This window comes from Trichechus manatus, unplaced genomic scaffold (genome assembly GCF_000243295.1).
Source record: "Trichechus manatus latirostris isolate Lorelei unplaced genomic scaffold, TriManLat1.0 scaffold00074, whole genome shotgun sequence".
NCBI lineage: Eukaryota > Metazoa > Chordata > Mammalia > Sirenia > Trichechidae > Trichechus > Trichechus manatus.
Window position 1 is genome coordinate 11,967,077 of NW_004444010.1, and position 21,134 is coordinate 11,988,210.

A 21,134-nucleotide genomic window follows, 5' to 3' on the forward strand; every position below is an offset into this window, starting at 1 on the left:
GATATATACTATATATATACTATATATAGTATCCTCTGGAAGAAAGTGAATTAATCCTTACTTAATATATAATAAAAAAGTGGGACTACTATTACTTAAAGATGCCTTATGATTTATGCAAACCCAATTATCACTTACCCTTATGGGGATTTAAGAGATAATACTGAGAACAGCAGATTAAAAAAGTCAAAGAACAGAAAATCAGAATATATACCAAAGATAATGCTAATTAGTTTCATTCTTATCACAGTGTATTGTTAAAGCTAATTCGAAACAGGCAAAAAAAAAAGAAGATACAAGAGGATCAGGGCTTACCAAAAAAGGAGGGGAGAGGGTTAGTCAGCAAGTATTCATAAAAACACCTATTCTATGAAAGGCTCTGAGAAAAGTTCTTAAAAAAAACAAAAGACTTGAGACCTTGGTTTCCCTAAATCCATCTTACTTTTTGAATCATCTTTTAACAAAATTAATATTTTTTGTTTTATCCTTTCCAGTCTTTATCTTTTGTGAAATGAGGATTTTCTTGCAATTAATGAAATGACACCTGCATACATTTAAAGTACCCGTGAAAGCATTCTATCTCTTAATTAAAACCCATTAAGGCTTTTCCAAATTTGAAATTTATCCTCTTTCTAAATTCTCACTACAAAGTCCATCATCCTTCAAAGTTATAGTTCATTATTTCTCTGAAGCTTGAAAAATAACTAGCAAATATAACATAGAACCTTCTTGGTCAAAGAGTGTACCATTCTCCTTTTCTAAAGCTTTGACTTGACATAAACAACACAAATCTTTTACTTATAATTCAGTATAATTTATAATTCTTTAGAATAAAATGTAACGACTTGGTTTTAGATAATTTTTTCCCCTAATTTCCCATTGTAATGAAATACCTGTTCTTTCTCCCCAACGGGTTTGAATTAGAGTGATGAGGTAGAATTAAAAGGAAAACAAAAAAGGGAAAACACTATGACACATCCTCTTTGAAAAGTATTATTTGAGATTTTTTAATTCACATTTATGTTTTAAACAAAACCCAAACTAAACCAAAACACTCCTATGTACATGGGAAGCAGCTTAAAATCAGCCAGTTATTTTTCTGGAATGGGCAAGGCAGAGAACAGCCTGCACGTACTCCAATATGGCAGCCGCATCTCTGTCTGGCTGCTATGGACACATCCTGTCAGGCCTGTGCTTTCTACTCTCCAGACCTGGTTATGACGGGCCAAGGTGTTTCCTATTATGGTGCCTATGTCTGTATGGCACGCTGTTTGCCAGTAATAAAAGCCAGAGTTTGCTGTTATAGGGATTACAGTGCAGCAGACCAGAGATGCTGACGGGAACCCAAGCTCACCCTGGGTAAAACCACACAGAGTACTCCCTAACAGGCAAAAGCCAACAAACACATCCTTAGGCTAGCAGGGGGAGTATCAGGTATGCCATTCTTAGTTGGAGCAAACTAATATTAAGATTGTTATTACTAAAATAGGTAAAGAGAAGAGACAGCAGTTTTAAAGCCATGGATGTGGCTTATATGATTTCTGGTGCACTATAAACTTCTGAATTAAATGAAATGCTACTAATCTGAGAATGTACTGTGCTAATTTTTGGAGATATGAGTATCTCTAAGCAGAACTGGGAGCCCTGGTGGCACAGTTGTTAAGAGCTTGGCTGTTAACCAAAAGGTCGACTGCTCAAATCCACCAGTCACTCCATGGAACCCTTTGAGGCAGCTCTACTGTGTCCTCTTACAGGGTTGGTGGTGGATTCGAACGGCCAACCTTCTGGTTAGCAGCCTGAGCTCTTAACCACTACACCACCAGGGCTTCCTAATCCTCATTAGCACAGCCTAATTCTGTCTCATTAATAAAACAAACACAACCCATTCACAAGTGGGATTATAACCACAGGCAGAGTTAAGGATTTACAGCACATATTTTGGGGGGACACAATTCAATCCAGAACACCTATATGTTACCAATTTATGTGACCAACCATAAACCTATCTATTGATGCTCAGAGGGCTGGGACAGACGTGATGTAGAAGGCCTTGTCAGGTGCTTATATAGGTGAACAATTACTGAATCCATCTGCTTATCAGAAACATGGCTTGCATTCCATCAACACAAAAAGAGAAAAAAAAGAAGTGTTATCTCCCTCCTAACATTAATGAATAAGTTGAGATGAAGATACATATACGACTCAAAATGAGGTACAGAAACCCTTGAAAGTCCTCTACATAAGACGTCAGAAGAGCTAGGTTTCAGCTAACTGTCCAGGTGGCTCTGGACAAATTTGGGCCTTATTTTCCAGTTCAGACTAGATGAGTTAGACATCACTTCTGCCTCTTTTAGTTCTAACACTTAAGGCTTGAGTCTGAGATGGATATTGGATAATAGTAACAATAATGCTTTGAAATATGCATCATATTAAATACTACCAAAACCACCAAAAGAACTAAGTGGTAGACAGGAAGAGATTATATTTTCATTTTATTAATTTATATTCATTCCACTCAAATGACATCAGACAGAGAATTAGACAGCATAAATTTCTTCAATTCTATGACCAAATGTTCAGTAATTTCCTTGCAAAGGGTCTGACAAACAGTAAAATTGAAGCTATTATCCATAAAGGAAGAACTTTTATCCTGAGGGCTTAGAAAGGTAAAATTAACCTCTGCCCCTGAGACTGATCAGTAATGATTCCTATAGCACTGAGAGAAGAAACATTTAAAGCTGTATTTTAAGGAACACCACAATCCATTTATGCAATTCAATATTTACTGAGCACCTACTCAACATTGTGCTCAATGTTAGTGGGGCTGGAAAAATTAATAAGACTAAGGAGCTAACGTAAATCTGAAAAGAAGAATAAAGCAAAGACAAAAAAAATTGTACTGGGAACTACTGGTAAGTATTACACTAAGATTAAGAGAATTACAAATAAAGTCCTATGAAAGAAGGAAGACTTAATGTCCAATTAGAGGATAAGAGGTATGGGAGAAGATAGGATAGGCAAGGCTCCAAAAAGGAAGTAGCATTCCACATAGGCCTTAAAGGATGGTTAAGATGTCTTTAAAAAAAAATAAACTTTTTACTTTAGAAAAAGTTTAGATTTACAGAAAAATTGTGAATATGGAATAGAGAGTTCCCACATAACCTACATCCAGTTTCCCGTTATTATTAACATCTTACATTAGTTATGGTACATTTGTCATAAAGAGCCAACACGGACACATTATTATTAACTAAAGGCCATACTTTTCAAGTTTCTTTAGTTTTCACCTAATGTCCTTTTTTTTTTTGGTCCAGGATCCCATCCAGGATGCCATATTACATTTAGTTGTCATGTCTCCTTAGGCTTCTCTTGGCTACGACAGTTCCTCATACTTTCCTTGTTTATGATGACCTTGACAGTTTGAGGAGTACTTACTGGTCAGGTTATGTCATAAAATGTCACTCGGTTGGGATTTGTCTGATGTTTTTCTCCTGATTAGACTGGGGTTATGGGTTTTGGGAGGAAGAACACAGATGTAAAGTGCCATTTTCATCAGATACCGAGAGTACTAGCAACATGGCCTACCACGATTGATGTTAATAGCTTTGATCACCTGGCTGAGGTAGTGTTTATCACATTTCTTTACTGTGGGCTTTCCATACTGTACTATGTGGAAGGAAGACAACATATGCAGCCCACATTTAAAGAGTGGGGAGCTACTGGAGTATCTTGAGGGCAGGGTATGTATATAAACTATCTGGAATTCTCCTGTACAGGAGATTTGAGATTTGTCTATGCTCCCTCACTTATTTATCTAGTCAATCATTTATTTGTATCAGTATTCACCAGTTGTTACCAATTGCCATTGAGTCAATTTTGACTCATAGTGACCCCATGTATAGAGTAGAACTGCTCCACAGGGTTTTCAAGGCTGTGACCTTTTGGAAGCCGACTGCCAGACCTTTCTTCTGAGATGCCTCGGGTAGGTTCAAACCTCCAATCCTTCTGTTAGTAATCAAGCACTTAACGTTTGTGCCACCAGGAACTCCTTCTATATTAGTATGGATTTATGAATATTTATTTTATATTTTGGGTTATAATCCAATACTTTATTTTCTTGCTCAACTTGTTCCAGCTCTGGCCATTGGGACCTCTTTTAGTTTACTCCCTTGTCGCTTTGACTGAGTCCCACCAAAGTGGGGTTTCGTTTGTTCAGCACTGAGAGATGATTCAGGGTACTCTTGAGTATTTCCTGCCCCAGGCCTAGAATCACTATTTCTCCAAGAAGTCCTGGTTCCTTTTATTGGAGAATGGTATTAGGAACCAAGATTTGGGTGTAAGGTATGCTTGTTGCTATCAGGGTATCACTGCTTCTAGGCCCTCTTAGCTGACAAGAGTGAGGAAATATTTGTGCATATACAAGATGGTTAAGATTCTGAGAGGTGAAATGGGAGGCTTATGTTCTTAATATAATTTTCTTAACAATAAATATTAACAAGAGATTCTGTGCTTGGATTACTTCCAGTCTAATCAGAGGAATAACAGGTACGCATTCATTTAGGAGGAAAACTGGCTATTCTTCTCTACTCTTTTATGCATTTTGGCTAGAAACAGCTCAGAAAGATTTAGATAAAATGATAAAACCTCAGGCCAGTTTGATGAACTATACTGGAAAATTAGACAAAGACATAAAAAGTAAACACCTTAAAGGATCGAAATGGGGTGGGAAAGCATATAAAACAAAACAAAACAAAAAAACTGGCTTTCAAAAGCCATAGTGATGGAGAAAAGATTCAATGAAACTAACAGTCCTCTATGGTTAGTGTCAACATCGTTAGCCACCACCTCCTCTTAGAAACTCACTGGAAGCATAGGTATCAGGATAGCAAACAAATACTTCCTCTATCCTCCACCTCCCAAAACACCCCCAGAAATAAGAAAAGAAACACTAATGATATTGCTTTCTAGATGGAAATACAGGACTTACTATTACTGAGAAAAGAAAGACCTATGATATTGTTTTCTATATGGAAATAAAGGACTTTATATTACTGAGTACTGACAGTCTAGACAACTCCCATCTTTTACCTCATCACAAGACCGCTTACCAGACGAGGAAACTGAGGCACAGAGAGCAAAGTAATTTGTTCAATTTACATCTAGTAAATACCAGAGCCTGAATCCAACCCTGGATGACTGCCTCCAGGCAGGTGCTCTAAGTTCAAACTATTCTGCCCGAGATACAAATGTCTAATGCAGGGGAAAAAGAACTTTGGCACTTCCCTTTCTACTGGGGAGAACCCACTGATGGTAGAAAAGGAAAGTGGTAGGTTGTTTAAAACAAACATACCTTTCTAACCAAAAATTACTCTCAAAATTGTTATCGCTGCTGATGCAGATTAGCACATCCAGAAGTATGCCCACTGTCCATAAGTGGTAAGCAAAATGCTTTAAGATGGTACGTGGATGAACATTTTCTCATTTTGTTATATATTAACTTTAATGTACATTAGAAAAAATATAACTAGGACATCAAACCCATGATTTTATGCCCATCACTGCTTAACATGAGGAGCAAAGGTGGGTATTTACATTTAAAAAAACAAGTTGCTTTAAATAAAAAAAAGCAAAATGTAATAGCAGATATGATATGCATAAAAATGACAAAGTTTGAGCAACATATTTAAACTGTTATTTCTTATAGTATAGAAAGGTCATTTTTTTCTTCTACTGCAAGGAGTATATGACACAGGGTTTTTCTTAATTTCTCTTTTTGTATATATTCTAGACAGATGAGAACATATAATCTATTGATCACTTGGTATGTACTATGGACCAAACTGACCTTTACATACATTATGTCTAATTCTCTCAATAACCTTTGAATGCAGGTTTTGTTACCACATTTATAAATGAAGAAACTAAGCTTCACAGAGGTGAGGCACGTTGCCCAAAATATTAGGTTGGAAGCAGCAGAGCTGGAATCTGAAACCAAGTTTGCCGACAAAAAACATCTATGTTCTTTCCACTCTGCAAAGCTGCCATAAGCATCATCTGTGCACACCCAAGCCAGGGACTAAATATTATTCATCCCCCTCACATACAAAGTAAAGAAAAACAATAACAAAAAGCACAGAATACTAAATAATAATAAAGAAAAATACCTACTAAAGATTAAGTGTTCTCTAAGGGTAAAAGATAATAAATCTATTATCATGGTAGTGGGTAATCCAATTTCACTGGATTTCCAAATGAATACAACAGAACTGTTTGTTGTTTAAGGAAATATGAAGGCTCACCCTCCATTTTTGTTAGAGAGAATAAAAGAAAATTCCTTTTTAAAATCCTTTCAAAACTGGTGTGAATATTAAAATGATAATATAGTGTTGGGTTTCAATATATAAAATCTGGAATATCTCTAGAATTAAAATACACATCAACAATAGCAGAAGAGATGGGAGGGGGTGTTGGAATTAAAGTGTTTTATGGCCCTTGTATTGTTTAGTAGGAAGTCCCTGAGTGGTGCCAACAGTTCCCGAGCTCAGTTGCTCACCAAAAGGTTGTAGGTTCAAGTCTACCCAGAGATGCCTCAGAAGAAAGGCCATCTCTCTGAGTCCCTGAGTGGTGCAAATGCTTGGCTGCTAACCTAAAGGTTGGAGGTTTGAGTCTACCCAGAGGCGTCTTGGCAGAAAGGCCTGACAATCTACTTTTGAAAATTCAGCCATTGAAAACCCAATGGAGCACAGATCTACTCTGACACTCATGGCGTCGCCATGAGCTGGAGATGACTCGATGGCAACTGGTTTATCGATCTATTTCCTAGAAAGATCTCAGATTAATAAAAACAAACAACCAAAAAAAAACAAACCACTGCTGTTTAGTCGATAGACTCTCCAACTCATAGACTCTATAGGACAGAGGACAACTGCCACACAGAGTTTCCAAGGCTTTAAATCTTTATGGAAGCAGACTGCCACATCTTTTTCCCGTGGAGTGGCTGGTGGATTCAAATCACCGACCTTTCTGTTAGCAGCCAAGAGCTTTAACCACTGAGAAACCAGGGCTCCTCTCAGACTAATAGTGTCAATTAAACTATCACAACCACTAGCCAGGGATTACACTACTGCCCTGCCAGAGCCAATGCCTTCACAAGACAAACACCAGCAATTTGCTGTTTCAAAGGGTTGGTCTCTTGTTGAAAGAGAGAAAATCAGACTACATATTTTATGTAACAAACTGAACATCATGGTATTAACAGCATGTCATATCCAAAATATATCTGTATTTTAAGCAATAGCTACAATTGATATATGACTATCATAGATATCTTCTTAAATTCAACAAAAGTATTATCTATCATCCTTGCTATTTGGGGGAAAAAAAAATTGTTTAATCTATCCATAACATTAGGAAAAGTACTATTTTATCTTGGCTAAGCTTTACGTTTTGATTTTTTTTAAGGAGCTAGTTCATAATGCTCTCCGATAGAAGCCACCACTATCCCATCAATTAGATCAAAATGTAATAACTGAAAACAATTTCTCTAGTAATGATTAAACTATTGAATCATAAAAATTTGAAGTTTTTAATACTTAAATGTTAGGGATTTTTTTAAAGTTTATTGCCACTAAATACAGATACAGGAACTTAGCTGATGACAATAGAGACAAATTAAAGTTTGTCTTAATCTTTAATCTAAGTTAAAATTAAGGGCTTTAATAATGAATGAAACATAAAAACTGCCATGTTACAAACCCAAAATAAAATATCAAAAAGTTGAGTTTGTAGATTTATTGAAGATATTCTTTTAAAATTTAGTAAGTTTTTCCTTAAACATGTTGATTAATACTCAACAAGTCTCCTGTGACTTTATCAAATTTTAATTTTTTAATGTAGAAAATAACTGTTCTGATTTTCTCTCCATAAAACTAAAATGCCTATTCCAACTTACTTCAGCTTCCCTCTTAATAAAAGTTTAATGTTTATTTGTACTCAGAGTTATCTTGTACTCCCATAATGCCAAAATATCTGAAGATTTAACCACTTCTGTGAACATCCGATATTCATTCCAGCATCCCTCCTGCTCAGAGACCAGCAGTTCAGAAAGCTCTAATATGTGCTATGCTTTGACTATTACAAAGCAGCAGGGGGAGCAGCTAGAGAAACGGCAAAGACAAAGCACCCTAGAAAAGCAATTTATAGGCAACAGAAACATGCTAGAGATGTTTGTTAAAAACCATATATACAAAATAAATTTCATAAAGAAATTATGATCACATCCACAAAACTGGCGTTAAGAACATTTGGAATGAACTAAGGAAAAACCTTAAGTCTGAGAAGGATGCTTGAATTCTAACTTCAAGACAGACTCAGCTTGAAACACGGTCATTTCCAACAATGCCAAATCTCAGAGATGTCTCACAATTAGAGAGCAGAAACAAAATACATTTTTGTAGTCACGTGTTTCGGGAGGACGTAAAATGAATTTTTATCTCTTTCAAACATCACTGCACTTGAAGGGCTGGCAAAATGTGCATTATGAGGGCTCAAGAGGATAAAGCTGGAGGGTTCTATAGTATGATCCCTGAAAGCTCTCCTAAGCGTCTTTACGCCACCCCCATCCTCAATTTACTTTCAATGAGAAAAGTATAACCAAAACCACCATTAAACTATTCTGCATTAAGAACAGACTAAAAGCTTTGCAAAATCTATAAAAAAGAATGGAAAAATGCCTACCAATCTCATATTACATTTCTCATATTCTAGAAATTAATAAGGGTTGTGTTTTCAGTTTTAGAGTAAAACAGAAGAAATATTTATCTCTTCTGGAATTTCATAACTGGAATTTAAGAAAAGACTAAATTTCTAATTGGAACTTCAAAATGTTTCTGTCTATATTCACACAATAAAGTATAAATATAATTTAAGCATTTTTATAATACAGCAATGTGTATTAAAGAAAGTTATCTATGAATTGTACTAAAAAAAGAAATGAAACTTAAAATATCAAATATAAATTACAACTGAATGGTATATATACATACACGCACACACATATACATATTAGTCAAAAGGAACCCTGATGGTGCCCTGGTTAAGCAATCAGCTGCTAACAGAAAAGGTCACCGGTTCGAAGCCACTGGCCACTCTATAAGAGAAAGATGTGGTGGTCTGCTTCCATAAAGATTACAGCCTTGGAAACCCTCTGGAGTAGTTGTACTCTGTCCTATAGGGTCACTACGAGTAAGAATCGACTGGATGGCAACGTGTTTATTTTAGCCAAGTAGACAACCAATGAAGTTTGGTCTAAACCCCAAATAAGAACAATAACAAAAGGGATAGTGCCTACTATTGTCAGACACTGCATTAACTATCTGTTTTATACATATTCTTTCTAAGCCTTATATTGACTTTTAAAACTGGTATTGTTATGCCCATGTTATGCTAAGGAAACTGAAGTTAAAAAAGTTTAAGTAATTTCTCTAAAGTCAGCTAGCAAAGGACAAAAACCATTATTTAACTTCTAAGTCTGCTACCTCCAAAGCCTTGAGACCTCACCAAAACTGCCGTCAACTGGAGCAATGAGGTTCCAAAGAAAATCTGCACAAATCTCAGGCAGATTAATGTGCTCATGAGGGTAAATACTGTAGATTTAACCACTCAAATTAAATGCCATCTGGATTCTCTTACTTACGCCACTTGGTACAAGCATTCTACATGTGCAAGTCAATGCTTGCCTTAGCCAAGAATTCCTAATTTTCTTGCCTCAATACCACTAAGAAGCAGTATCCACATTATAATACCAATTCAGGAACTATAGCTGTTGTTTCTAAAGCATAATTCAAACAAACAAAAAAACTGCTATTGGTTTAGACTTCTTAAGATTTTTTTTAAAATCTGTGAATAATTTGTTAACCCAATTAGTTGAATGGAATCAATTTCTTTCTTCTTACCACTCAAATCCATGCCCATAATAAATATTTTCTATTATCACTTAGATATTCTGATTTGTTACTAGTGTTTTTATTGTACTATTTTAATCGTACTACTTTAGAGTGAATTAGAGCAAACAGAAAAATGTCATGATTTCTCTAAGGCAAAAAGGGAATAACCTGAAAACATCAGTTGGTTGGGACAAGTACATGTAAAAAAGAATGGATGGAAAAACAAACAAACAAAAAACTAATAACCCAAAAGCAATGTTTCAAACATTCGTTCATACTCCAACCCATTAAAACCCATTGCCGTCGATTCCAGTCTTTTATTCATACTCCAGAGACCAAAACACCTCGTGGCTGTGTGATGCAAGCTGTACACACTTCCAGTTGAGACTTAAGGTGGGGCATCACACTGACCTTCAGATCAGCTGCTCCAACTCCACTTACAGCTCGTGGGAATGTGCCTTATTTGTGCCCTTGTGCCCTTGTTAGCAAGCACGAGGGTAACTTTACAATCTTTACGAAGAGCTTTCTTCTGTGTTAACCCTTTCTCATGTATTAAAAAGTCTCCTGAGTTTAGCACTCATTTAGAAATGAATGGGTTAAAAAAAAAAAAAAGAAATGAATGGCTTAGACATTAAAGGTTTAAGCAACAGTTTCAGCTGAGTTGAGTTTAATTTTAAAAAGAGATGTTACATCAATAATCTTTCAATCATAAAAGATAACAACTGCTGTAATAACTACATTTTGAAAAAGTATCTTCTCACTTTACCTACATTTTCCCTTTAACCAAATAATCTCACCTCCCATACGAAATCTATAAACTAAAGTAACTCAAACAAGCCTGATTTGGGGGCCTTTACAATGATGACTTAAAAAAAGAAAAAAAAAAATCCTGTCCTTATTTTGTGCCTTTAAAAGAAAGGGATCATTTTCAGCAATTACTGTTACCTAAAGTTTTCTTTTGCCTTTAGTCATTGACAATACATTATTAGATTTCCCATTAATTTTTAAATGCAAACACAGGTCTCATTATCAAGAGTATAGATTTTTAGAGAAAGTTAAGTGTAGCTGCTCAGGATCATTTTGCTGAAAAAGTACTATCAAATCATCTTGAAAACATAAGCAAATGCTGGCACATCTCTTCAGGTGCCTTCCAGGTTCTAGTCTTTCCTTTTGCTATACCGAATTAACCCAGACAACAGAATTAAGAAGGCAGGCCCACTGCGGAACATACTTAGGACACTGTAAATCTACCGCTATTATGAATCAAATTATGGAAAAAAAAAACCACTTTGTTGTTTTATAAAACTCTTCAGTGCCAAAGAGTTTGTTAGTTAAACGAGAACAATGGCAACTGAGGCCATGGCAGTGGGGGGAGAAGTGTAAGAAAGTCCTGGTAAGAGAGCGATACTGGGTCACTTTGATGGGGAGCTATTCCAAATGTGAGAAATGGGGCCCAAATGACAAAAAATACCAATTTGATCATCACTATGCATGCGGATAGGTTAGAGTAGAGGAAGGAGAACTGCCTGCAGGGGAGCTCCCTTTAAGTTTATTTATTTGAAGCCAACAGTTCATCGTTTTCATAGATAATGCTATCTATATAAGTTAAGACAATCAAGTGGAATCATAAAAAACAGCCTAAGGGAAAAAAACAGGTGGGATGAAAACTACAGTAAGCTAAAAAAAAAAAAATCACTCAATGAAATACATGTGCATATAGATAAACAGTAAATGACCTTGCACATAGGTGGCCAAAGTGACTTAAATATCTTTAAGAGGCAGCTACTACTAACTGCCACACAAACAAAAAGTTACCAGCCCTTACTGGCTGAATCCCTCAGCCATCTGCATCCAACACGCACATGCCTCCTTTCCTGTCTTCCTTGGCCAAAGAGTCATTAAAAACACACAGAATCCCAATTATTACCTTACATAACTAAAGTCAGAAAGAAAAGAAATTCCAAAAAATACAGGAAAACTGAATACACTCTACCTTGGTTCCAGGCTATTTTAAGGCTGCCTCAGCAAAGATTACTTCTCAGTCCCCAAAGCTCCATTAACAGCCAACACCAGCACTTTGGCACATATGGCACAAATGCCTGGTCGAAGCACCTTTACAAGTAAATGACCTCTGAAAACCAGACTTTCTCTCCCAGAAACAAAGGTAATGATCTAATGAGGCTTCTAACTTTCTTGATGAGCCCTGCGGATGTGCATGGATAACTGCACATACAAAGGTTCAGTTTCTACAGGGTACCCTGACGACTAGATAAAAGAGGTTTAAGGCTGCAAGTTCAGTGAACTCTTCCGAGTTTGAGCGTGGTAAATGGTGACTTCCAAGACATCAGCAATTCTAATTTCCAACTGGGGAATCCTAAGAATACCTTTAAATATGCAATGCTAATGGATTCTACTGGGTTTCTGCGGCAAGGGCAAAGTGTCCCTTTAGGAACTCCCTAAAAAACCAACCACTGTGTCTTGCGGGGAGATACTGCAAACTATGTCTAAGTTGCCTTTGGAAAATGTTTAATTTACCTGTAATGAGTGTAAGAGAGAGAGGAGACATGTTAATGGGAACCTCCTTCCAAGGAAGGGCAGTCAATATACAATAAGTGTGACAAATATTTGTACGCATCTCCCTGGGCCACGGAGACTGGTGGCTTCCCTACCGTGGGAATCAGTACCCTAGGGGCCTTGGTGACAGCGGAGACGGGCTTACCTTGTTGGAGGCCATTTCACTGACAGAGTGCCTGGTTTGCAGGGTCTCTAGCTGGTCTAGACACCAGTCCAGCTCCTCCAGGGTCTCGCTGGCCAGTTTTTGGTAGGCCTCCTCTGCGAAGAGAGAGGGAAAGGGGGACTCAGTTCTCAGGCGCTTCACGGGGCCCACAGCGAGTTCAAAGGGGGCCATCCTGCCGTACCCCGCCATGCTCGGATGCCCGGTGCCCGCACATGGGGGCTGCTCCTTCATATTGCTGAGCCCGCCACTGCAAGGGGGGTCGAGGCTCTGCTCGAGGGGCGGCCGGTCTCGGAAAAGCACTGTCTCTCCAGCTTGGCGTCTCAGTTCGGCCTCCAGGGAGGGCGCGGAAAGTGCAGCCAGCCAACTTTTACACGGGGATAAGGGCAGAAAAACCACACTGGACTTGTAGACGGTGCGAAGGGGCTGAGTCCTAGTCCTGGCGCACAGCTTTGGAGGAGGATGGCGAAGGGGGTGGCAAGCGCGCCTCGGTGCCTGCCCCGCAGAGGGAGCCTCTGGTCCACGTCCGAGCTCCTCGGTCTCTGGACCCAGACCGCGTCCCCACTCGCCCCGCGCCCGCCCGCCGACCAAGCATCCGCGCGGCGCTAGAGGCGAATGAATCAGCCGCGGCCGGGTATGCGGCCACCACGTTTCCTGTTTTCTTTCTCAAGACCTCGGGCGGCGGGCGCAACGCGGCTCCATCGCCTCGGCTTTCCGGGAACACTCCCTTTCACGCCCCTCAGCGCTGCCTGACTCCTCCTCAACCTCCTTAAAAAAAACAATTCAGAATTGCAAAAGCCTGCCCCTGCCACCCGCAGCGACCCTCCTAACAGCCTCAGCCCCAGGCAGCCCCGCCGCCTCGCAGTGGCATCGCCCAGGGTAGCCGGGCGACGCTCGCTTTGAAGCGGAGCCCGGGAGGCACGGGCGCGAGCGTTGTGTGTCTGTGGGTCTGGTGTGTGTCTGCGCGAGGGGAGCGGCGGAAAACCCGGCGTGGAACACCCGCCACCCGGGGTCGCGTCGCCCGGGGTCGCGCCCGCCGCGGGATTCAGGCGGCACTCGGCGCGCACGCACGCGTGGCCGCGCACCTGCCCCGCTGGTACTCTGCGCGTCTCGCGGAGCCGCTGTCCCTTCCAGGTCGCCCCGATTGCCCTTACTGCCCAAACTCACTCATCGTTTCCACCACTGGCTGTTTCCAGCCAGGTTTCCCAGGTTTCGTGGGAGAGGCCCTCCGGCGGCACAGACAAGGTTATTTAGGACCCGCGCAACCTCCTCATTTCTGAGAGTTTAAGATTTACCTGGGTAGGGTGATTCTGGGAATAAAAGCATTTTTATTCAGATCAGACTCTTCCAGTAAAGCCTAGCCCCTGCTAAGTACCAGACTTCTAATTTTGGGGGTGGACAAAAACAAGCAAAAACACAATGTTGTAGGGTCGAAGTGCTTTAGAATTTACAGATATGACAGTATGCTGCATTTTCATATCCAGAATTGCCTAAGAGTTATCTTAAAGGAACAGCAACATGAATGCAACACATGGTATGGACAATTTGCACACGTCCTGCGTGCGTGCTCCCTTCATCTGTGGAATTGCTAATCAGAGACAGGCATGGTTTTGTGAAGCCAAGGAAGAAGGTCTAGAAGGGCGATTCAACCCACCATTCGCAGAATAAACTACTAACATGTGAAAGTGAAAAGACTACATCCAAAAGCATCATATGGAAGTCGGTTCTATTTGCAAAAGCTGATCCAGGGGACCAAGGCACCTCTTTATAAATTGATGGGTTGTAGGAGAATTTCACCATATTAACTTGTGGATAAGGTGAGAAATAAAACTCCTAAGAGCCATTTCAGAGAACTTCGTTATTGACAATTAGAAAAGATGCATTGAAAAGCTTACATGAAGTTGTTGGGATCCCTTTTCTTTGTCTTCAGATCTACAGGTATTGGCAAAGAATAATTTGTGCCCGTGAAATTCAGACTACATAAATGATCAGTGGCACAACACAGCGTATCATGGACTGAATCTTAGGCTTCAGGGATTTTCCAGACAGATTTCTACATAAAATTTGTAAAACTTAAAGAATTTCAAAGTACTTGTTAAATATTCCACATGGCTAGTTGTTACCAAGGATTCCTGAACTGTTTGCTATTTACTTTGAGAACGCTAAAATTTACCTCTTTTATTCTAGTCTTTTTTTTTTCTGTACCGAACTCTGTAAATATATACTTTAGATGAACAAACAACTGCTTAAATCTTGCCAAAGGAATTGAAGTGTAAGATAGGAACTTTTCTTTATTGACAAAAGGAACAACCTTAAAAATAATTTTAAATAGTAAGTATAAAATATTTTATCTGTATAGCCTTTTCCTGATTATGAGAATATAAAAACATGCTTGTTATAAAGATTGAAACATTACACAAAGACATAACATAGGAAGTCCCTTGTAATCCCACTCCCTAAAGATCACAAACAGTAATTAAGTCTATGACCCTAACATAACCATTTTCATTTTACTTAATACCTTCCATATGCGAGTATAACATTACCTAGTTGTGATGGCTGTACATCTACCATATGTTGGGATTTTTGTTTTTTGAGGGGAAGGTTATTTTTCCTTCTTCTTTTCTTTTTTCCTATCTCTACTATATAAGATAGGGTTACAGGAAATTTTAAGAGGAAATTAACTTATTTTAAATCATTTGCGTTGACCAAAGTTAACACCTGCAATGGGTTAAATATGCATTAATTAACACCATTGTGTCTGGAATCTGTTCACTGCCATCTTTCCAGTTGGTGGTTACATCCTGAAATCAAGAGTCCCCTTTCTGTACCTCTAAGACTTTGCTTTCCCTTTTCCTCACCCCTATACTCCAACTCTCCCAAAATCTGAGCCCTAGGGGACCTCTCAGAAAGTAAGTAAAGCTCCTCCTCATCTTCAGCAACTGCTCAGAGCTTTTCAGAAATCAGAAGTACAAATACAGGCCTCTGACCTAACAGGATGTGGCACCACATATTATATTTCAGTGTTTATTTTTTAATGTGGAAATATAGTTTCAGAAAGTTTCAGGTTAATGCTTCAAGACATCATGCAGTTAAATACAGAATTTGCTCTTAAGAAGGTAGTATAGCGACGAGAGGGGCAACTTTCTTTCACAAGATCCATTTTATGCTCAAACCATGGATTAGCTACTTTGACAATCAACATTTGGGTATAAACATAATGTACTTTGTAAATATATTTTAAGTTTTAACATATTCTGTATGATCTAGAGAATGGTGGGAAAAATGACTCAGAACACATCCACATACCAGTAAGTAAGAAAATAATTACTAACAATGGAGTAAAGAACAGTTCATTCTATAAAACTATTGCTCAAATAAAGAATTATTGTTGGTATTAGCATACCACTGAGAATACTACTTTTTCTAAATTCCTAGGTTAATAGGCAATATGGCTAGCCACAGTTTTTCAGGATCATTATTAAAGCTTAACTTTCAGGAATTTGAACCCCAAATGTTCTAAGACAACAAGTAACTAACCTTTTCATCCCTACTGAAAAAGCCTCAGTGTGGGATTGCCAGCTATCCTGCAGGAAATTGAGTCACCACACCAAACAACACACCTAAATGTCATCGACCACTAGCTAGCAGGGCAAAAACAGTGAGTCAGTTGAATTTTGGGTTTTACCAAGAATGTATATTGCATTCATTAAGAAAATACTAACACCCCCCCCCCCAGTAATAATCGTTGTGGCACTAGTTAAAAATATAGGAAAAGTCTTCTTACAATAAAACCTGTGAAAGCCAGAACCTGTGTAAGGCAGAAGCCTGTCAGAGAAGGAAATTCAAATAGTTACCACTAGCAGAGAGCAATAGAAAAACGGTAAGACTGTACCCTGTCAAAGGTGGAAAATTTGAAAGACTTGGAAAAACAAGACAGTTCCATTGAGCTCCGGCTTTCACAGGTTTCACTGTATTTGTCTAAAATCTTGCTAAGCCAAGGAACTAACAGGAGAAAAAACTTTGAAGCAAAAACTGTTGGCTTAATTCCATAAAAGCTAGGAGAAGGCTATAGAACAGCAACTGAGAAATAATTTGAGCCTTTGGAAGTCCCCTCCTACAGCTGCATTGGTTTTCTTCAAGGCACCCTTGAACTATGTCACACCTGTGGTTCTTTTCAGGATCCTCTGTGAACAAACAGTCCTCAACTCTCGCTGGCCAGCACTTGGCTTCCGTCATCGTGATGCGCTCAAGGGTTCCCCTGACACATGGCCTGAAACTCTGCCAGGGGCTCCAGGAGAAGATGCTGAAACAGCAGCTTCTTTTTAAAAAGGAAAAAAGCAATAGCCTCAAGAGCCACAGCAGTTAGCTAGAGGTTGAGGTCGTTTTCTTGTGAAATGTTCAGCCAGTTACACTTACCCACAACTTACAATGTTGTTGACCATTGAGGTAACCGGATCCACTGCACGGGAACATAAGACTTGTGTGCATGTTGGTTTCCTTGCCAACACTTGAGGAACTGACGGTCTGTATAGGTTCATAATTCCTAGACAGGCTTATTTGTGTAAATGAGGAGAACGGGTCCAGAAATGTATCATTTACTTTTGACATTCGTTGTTTTTAGGTGCTGTAGATCTGATTCCTACCCCTAGCAACCCTATGTGAGAGAGTAGAACTGCCCCATAGGGTTTCCTTGGCTGTAATCATCACAGAGGCAGATAGCCAGGTCTTTCTCCTTTGGAACCTCTGAATAGGTTCGAACCACCAACCTTTTGGTTAGCAGCCGAGCGTTTAACCTTAAGCCACCAGGGCTCCTTTTTTTTTTTTTTTAACTTGATTTAAAAACAAAACAAAATTATGACAGCTGATTCAGATTTTTTATTTTAAATTAAAATATTTCACTAAACAGCTCCTAAGAGCAAATAACTTAAATATGTTTTCCTAACCAGTGCTTCTTCTTTCCTAACTCCCTCTTTGTTCGTAAGGAAGGAGTTGCTAGTGTCTGAAGTAGGTAGAACTAGAAAAATGATTTCTATTTCACTTTGTATTGCTTTGAGCTAGTCACTCTCAGAGTTCATTACAGGAAAGAATTTTGTGCAGATTAGCTCTAACTTTTGCTGGTTTACTGTTTTTCCTCTATACATTTTATCTGATGGGAAATACACAAAGGAATTGGAACTTGCTTTCAATGTGTGCACGTAACAGGTTTAAGCAGAGCTTGCAGGGGCAAGCTGCTCTAATTTCCAAGTGTATTTAAGGTTTCAAGTTCTTGTTTTGAAGTATTTAAAAATCTTATGAAATACATAAAATTACACTCAGTACTTCGAAAAAACTTCAAAGGGAGGATGTACTTAATTTTGTGAGATTTTTTTTTTCTTTTATCTTCCCATTATCTACAAATATCTCTCCACTCTCCCACCCCCAGGGCTGCCTAGGGCTGTAATAGATTTTTTTTTTTTTAAATGAAATAAACACTGGATTGAGTTTCACCGATTTCTAGTCCCAGGAGTAATTCAACAAATATTTATTTAGCACCAGCTACATGTCATACACTTTTACTAGAGTCTGTGGAAACAAGGTGTCTAAAAGAATTAGTGTCCTTTATCTCAAGGAGAGCTTAGAATCCAGTTCAGAAGACAACTTCAGTCTGCTACACTATAGAAGGAGCCCTGGTGGCATAGTGGTTAAGAGCTCAGCTGCTAACCAAAAGGTCAGCAGTTCTAATCCACCAGCTGCTCTTTGGAAACCGTACGGGGCAGTTCTACTCTGTCCCATAGGGTCACTATGAGTCAGAACCAACTCGTTGGCAACAGGTTTTTGCGCAGTAGAAAAGCAGCCACGGTGGCGCAACCATTTAATGCTTGGCTGCTAACCAAAAGGTTTGTGGTTGGAATCCAGCCAGCAGCTCTGTGGGAGAAAGACCTGGTGATCTGTTCCTGTAAAGATTACAACGAAGAAAACCTTAGGGGGCAGTTCTGCTCTGTCACATGGGGTCACTATGAGTCGAATCGATTCGACTACACCTAAAAACAACATCCTGTAGAAAACACTCTGAAAAAAGGAGGCACGCGGTCTATGGGAGAATAAAAAGAGGAGTATTTAATCAGACTGGAGCAGAGGTGAAGTGGGGAGAAGGCTCCCTAAAAGGGGCAGGGGAGATCTCAAAGCTGAGTCCTAAAGAATGAAATAGAAGGTTAAGTTGAAAGAGTGGGAAGGATTTTTAAGAGAAAACATATGAGCAAACACATGGGCCTCTGATCATGATGTGTGTATGTGTCTGCAAAGAAAGGAGCTATCATGAGCAGAGTCTTGATCAGGGGAAAAGGGTTTGGAGAAACCTAGAGACAATGGCCATGGAAGTCATGTAAGGCATTCGCAGCTAGGGCCTTTGGATTGTATCCTCAAGAAGAGGAGCCACCCAGTGATTCAGAGGGCTGCATGATATGGGATCTGATTTTATTTTAGATGGAAAGTTCCCGCGTTGTGCAATAAATGGGGCTGAAGGAGGCAAGGCTGAGGTCCGTGAGACCATTATCTTTGGCTATATTATTATTAAAATTAAATAATTGATAGAACATTTGCTTCTCTGGTAATTATTCTTATCTATGGCAATCTCAGTATTAAAATTCTACATAATATGTTCCCATGATAGGTCAGCCATGAATAGGACTGTCCAGTGTGACCTGAGAGGGGTTAGGCTTCATGCTCTTAAACACCATAACCTGTAAGTCACTGAAATTTTAATTGTACTGTAATGAGATGGAGAAAACTATATTTACTGGAATTTGTTTCACGGAGAGCCTGCCTACAGAAACAGTTTCATAAGGATAGCTACTTGTGACAGATGAGACTTTGAAGAGCCTTGTTTTGGGTGGAACTGTTCTTAATATCTACATAAAAAAGGGGAAGAATATGCCGGTTTCTCCAGAGGAAATAACGTGTGTGTGCGTGAGTGTGCGCATATGTGCATATGTGTGTGTGTCTGTGTGTAAGAGGAGTCAGCTTACTCTACAGTGTAAGTCTACCTTGTAAGTCCCCTCTTCGCATCTTTAATAAAGTTACTGAACTACAAAATGCTTAGATAAAGGGATTTTTAAAAAAAAAAAAAAAACCAGTGAAGAGACTGAGCTTTGAGACCGGATTGGCCCTGGCAGAAATGTCTGCCTGAGCTGACACTGGAGAGTAGAGGCAGTGAAAGAGGAGAAAGCTTTTGGAACTCAGTGCAGGAATAGGGAGGACTTTTGTCTGAGGAACTGAAGTTTGAGAAAAGTTCAATCAGACACCTGGGTTGTGGACTTCACATGATGTATGCACAACTGTAAGCAATATTATTCCTGGAAGGAAACTGGAGGAGTGGAAGGTTCCAATCTCCATTCCATTATATACAAGCCATAATCCCAGGCAATTCACCTAATCTTTTTGGGGCCTTATTTTTCTCACAAGCATATTAGGGATAATAACAAGAAACTTGTAAGTTATTTTAGTTTAAGTGAGAGAATGTGAATTAAATAAACAACCTTGCACTGTTCACCTAATAGATTCTTTTCCCTCCTCCCAGCTCTATTTTATCTTGAATCTCTAACTTAAATGCAAATAATCCTATTAATTCAAGTAAGCCTATCAACCAATCAATACCTAGAGACAACCTAGGGGTTCAGAAACGTACTTAATGTTACCTGGAGCAGTTTTTAGGGAGAAGAGAAACCAAAAACAAAAACAAAAAAATTTAAGAGAAGGGGTAGGGATTCAGTCTGAAGACATTTATGTACCTTATAAACTTGCCTTAGGAAAGCCTTGCTGCTAGATTCAATACAGAATTTACACAGATTATAATTGATGACCTCTTTCTACAATAAACCTAGCTTCCTTTTGCCATCCATTTGATTTTTCATTAAAACTAAGAATGGTTTCTTCCAAACAAGGCAAGAAATATGAAGTACTATTTATTTTGGACCAACTCATTCATTTATTCAACAATTATTTTTGAGCACATACATAGTATATGCCAGGCACTGTACTATGTAATGGGAACTCAGCAATGAACAAAGCAATCAAAAGTTTCTGCCTTCTCTCAAGGGGTTTATATTCTACTGATTATGATGATCTGGCCATTTATGTGCTCATTTTCTTTTCATTTTAATAAACATATATTGAACACTTGCTGGGTATACCAAAGAGAAGGAAAGAACCTTGGACTTCAAAGACCTCATAGTCCAATGAGGAAGACATTGTTAGGACAATAGGTGTGTAAGTTGTCCACTAAAACTAGGCAGTAGGGACAGGTGCAATGCAAGTACACAGCAGAGGTTGCGGGGTGAGGCGGGGTGCCACCTACCACACAGCGTGGGGAAGATTTGGAAAAGTTTTCTGAAAGAAGGAATATCAGACCTGAATCTCGAAGGATGAGTTCAAGAGTCAACCAGGTGAAGAACAAGAGGTCATATCTGACACAGAGG

General features: G+C 39.0%; 1 protein-coding gene across 6 annotated transcripts in view; it reads right to left on the minus strand.

The window, feature by feature from the left end:
• PDE4D (phosphodiesterase 4D) overlaps positions 1 to 21,134 on the minus strand; it is an 889,016-nt gene that overhangs the window by 39,751 nt on the left and 828,131 nt on the right. For 5 of the 6 annotated variants that reach the window (XM_004380493.2, XM_004380496.2, XM_023734997.1 and 2 more), the window contains exon 6: positions 12,664 to 12,776. In XM_004380493.2, coding sequence (XP_004380550.1) covers positions 12,664 to 12,776 — 113 coding nt within the window. Of the gene's footprint in view, positions 1 to 12,663; positions 12,777 to 12,862; positions 13,554 to 21,134 lie in introns of those variants that run through there. The other variant, XM_023734999.1, reaches the window with a different exon arrangement.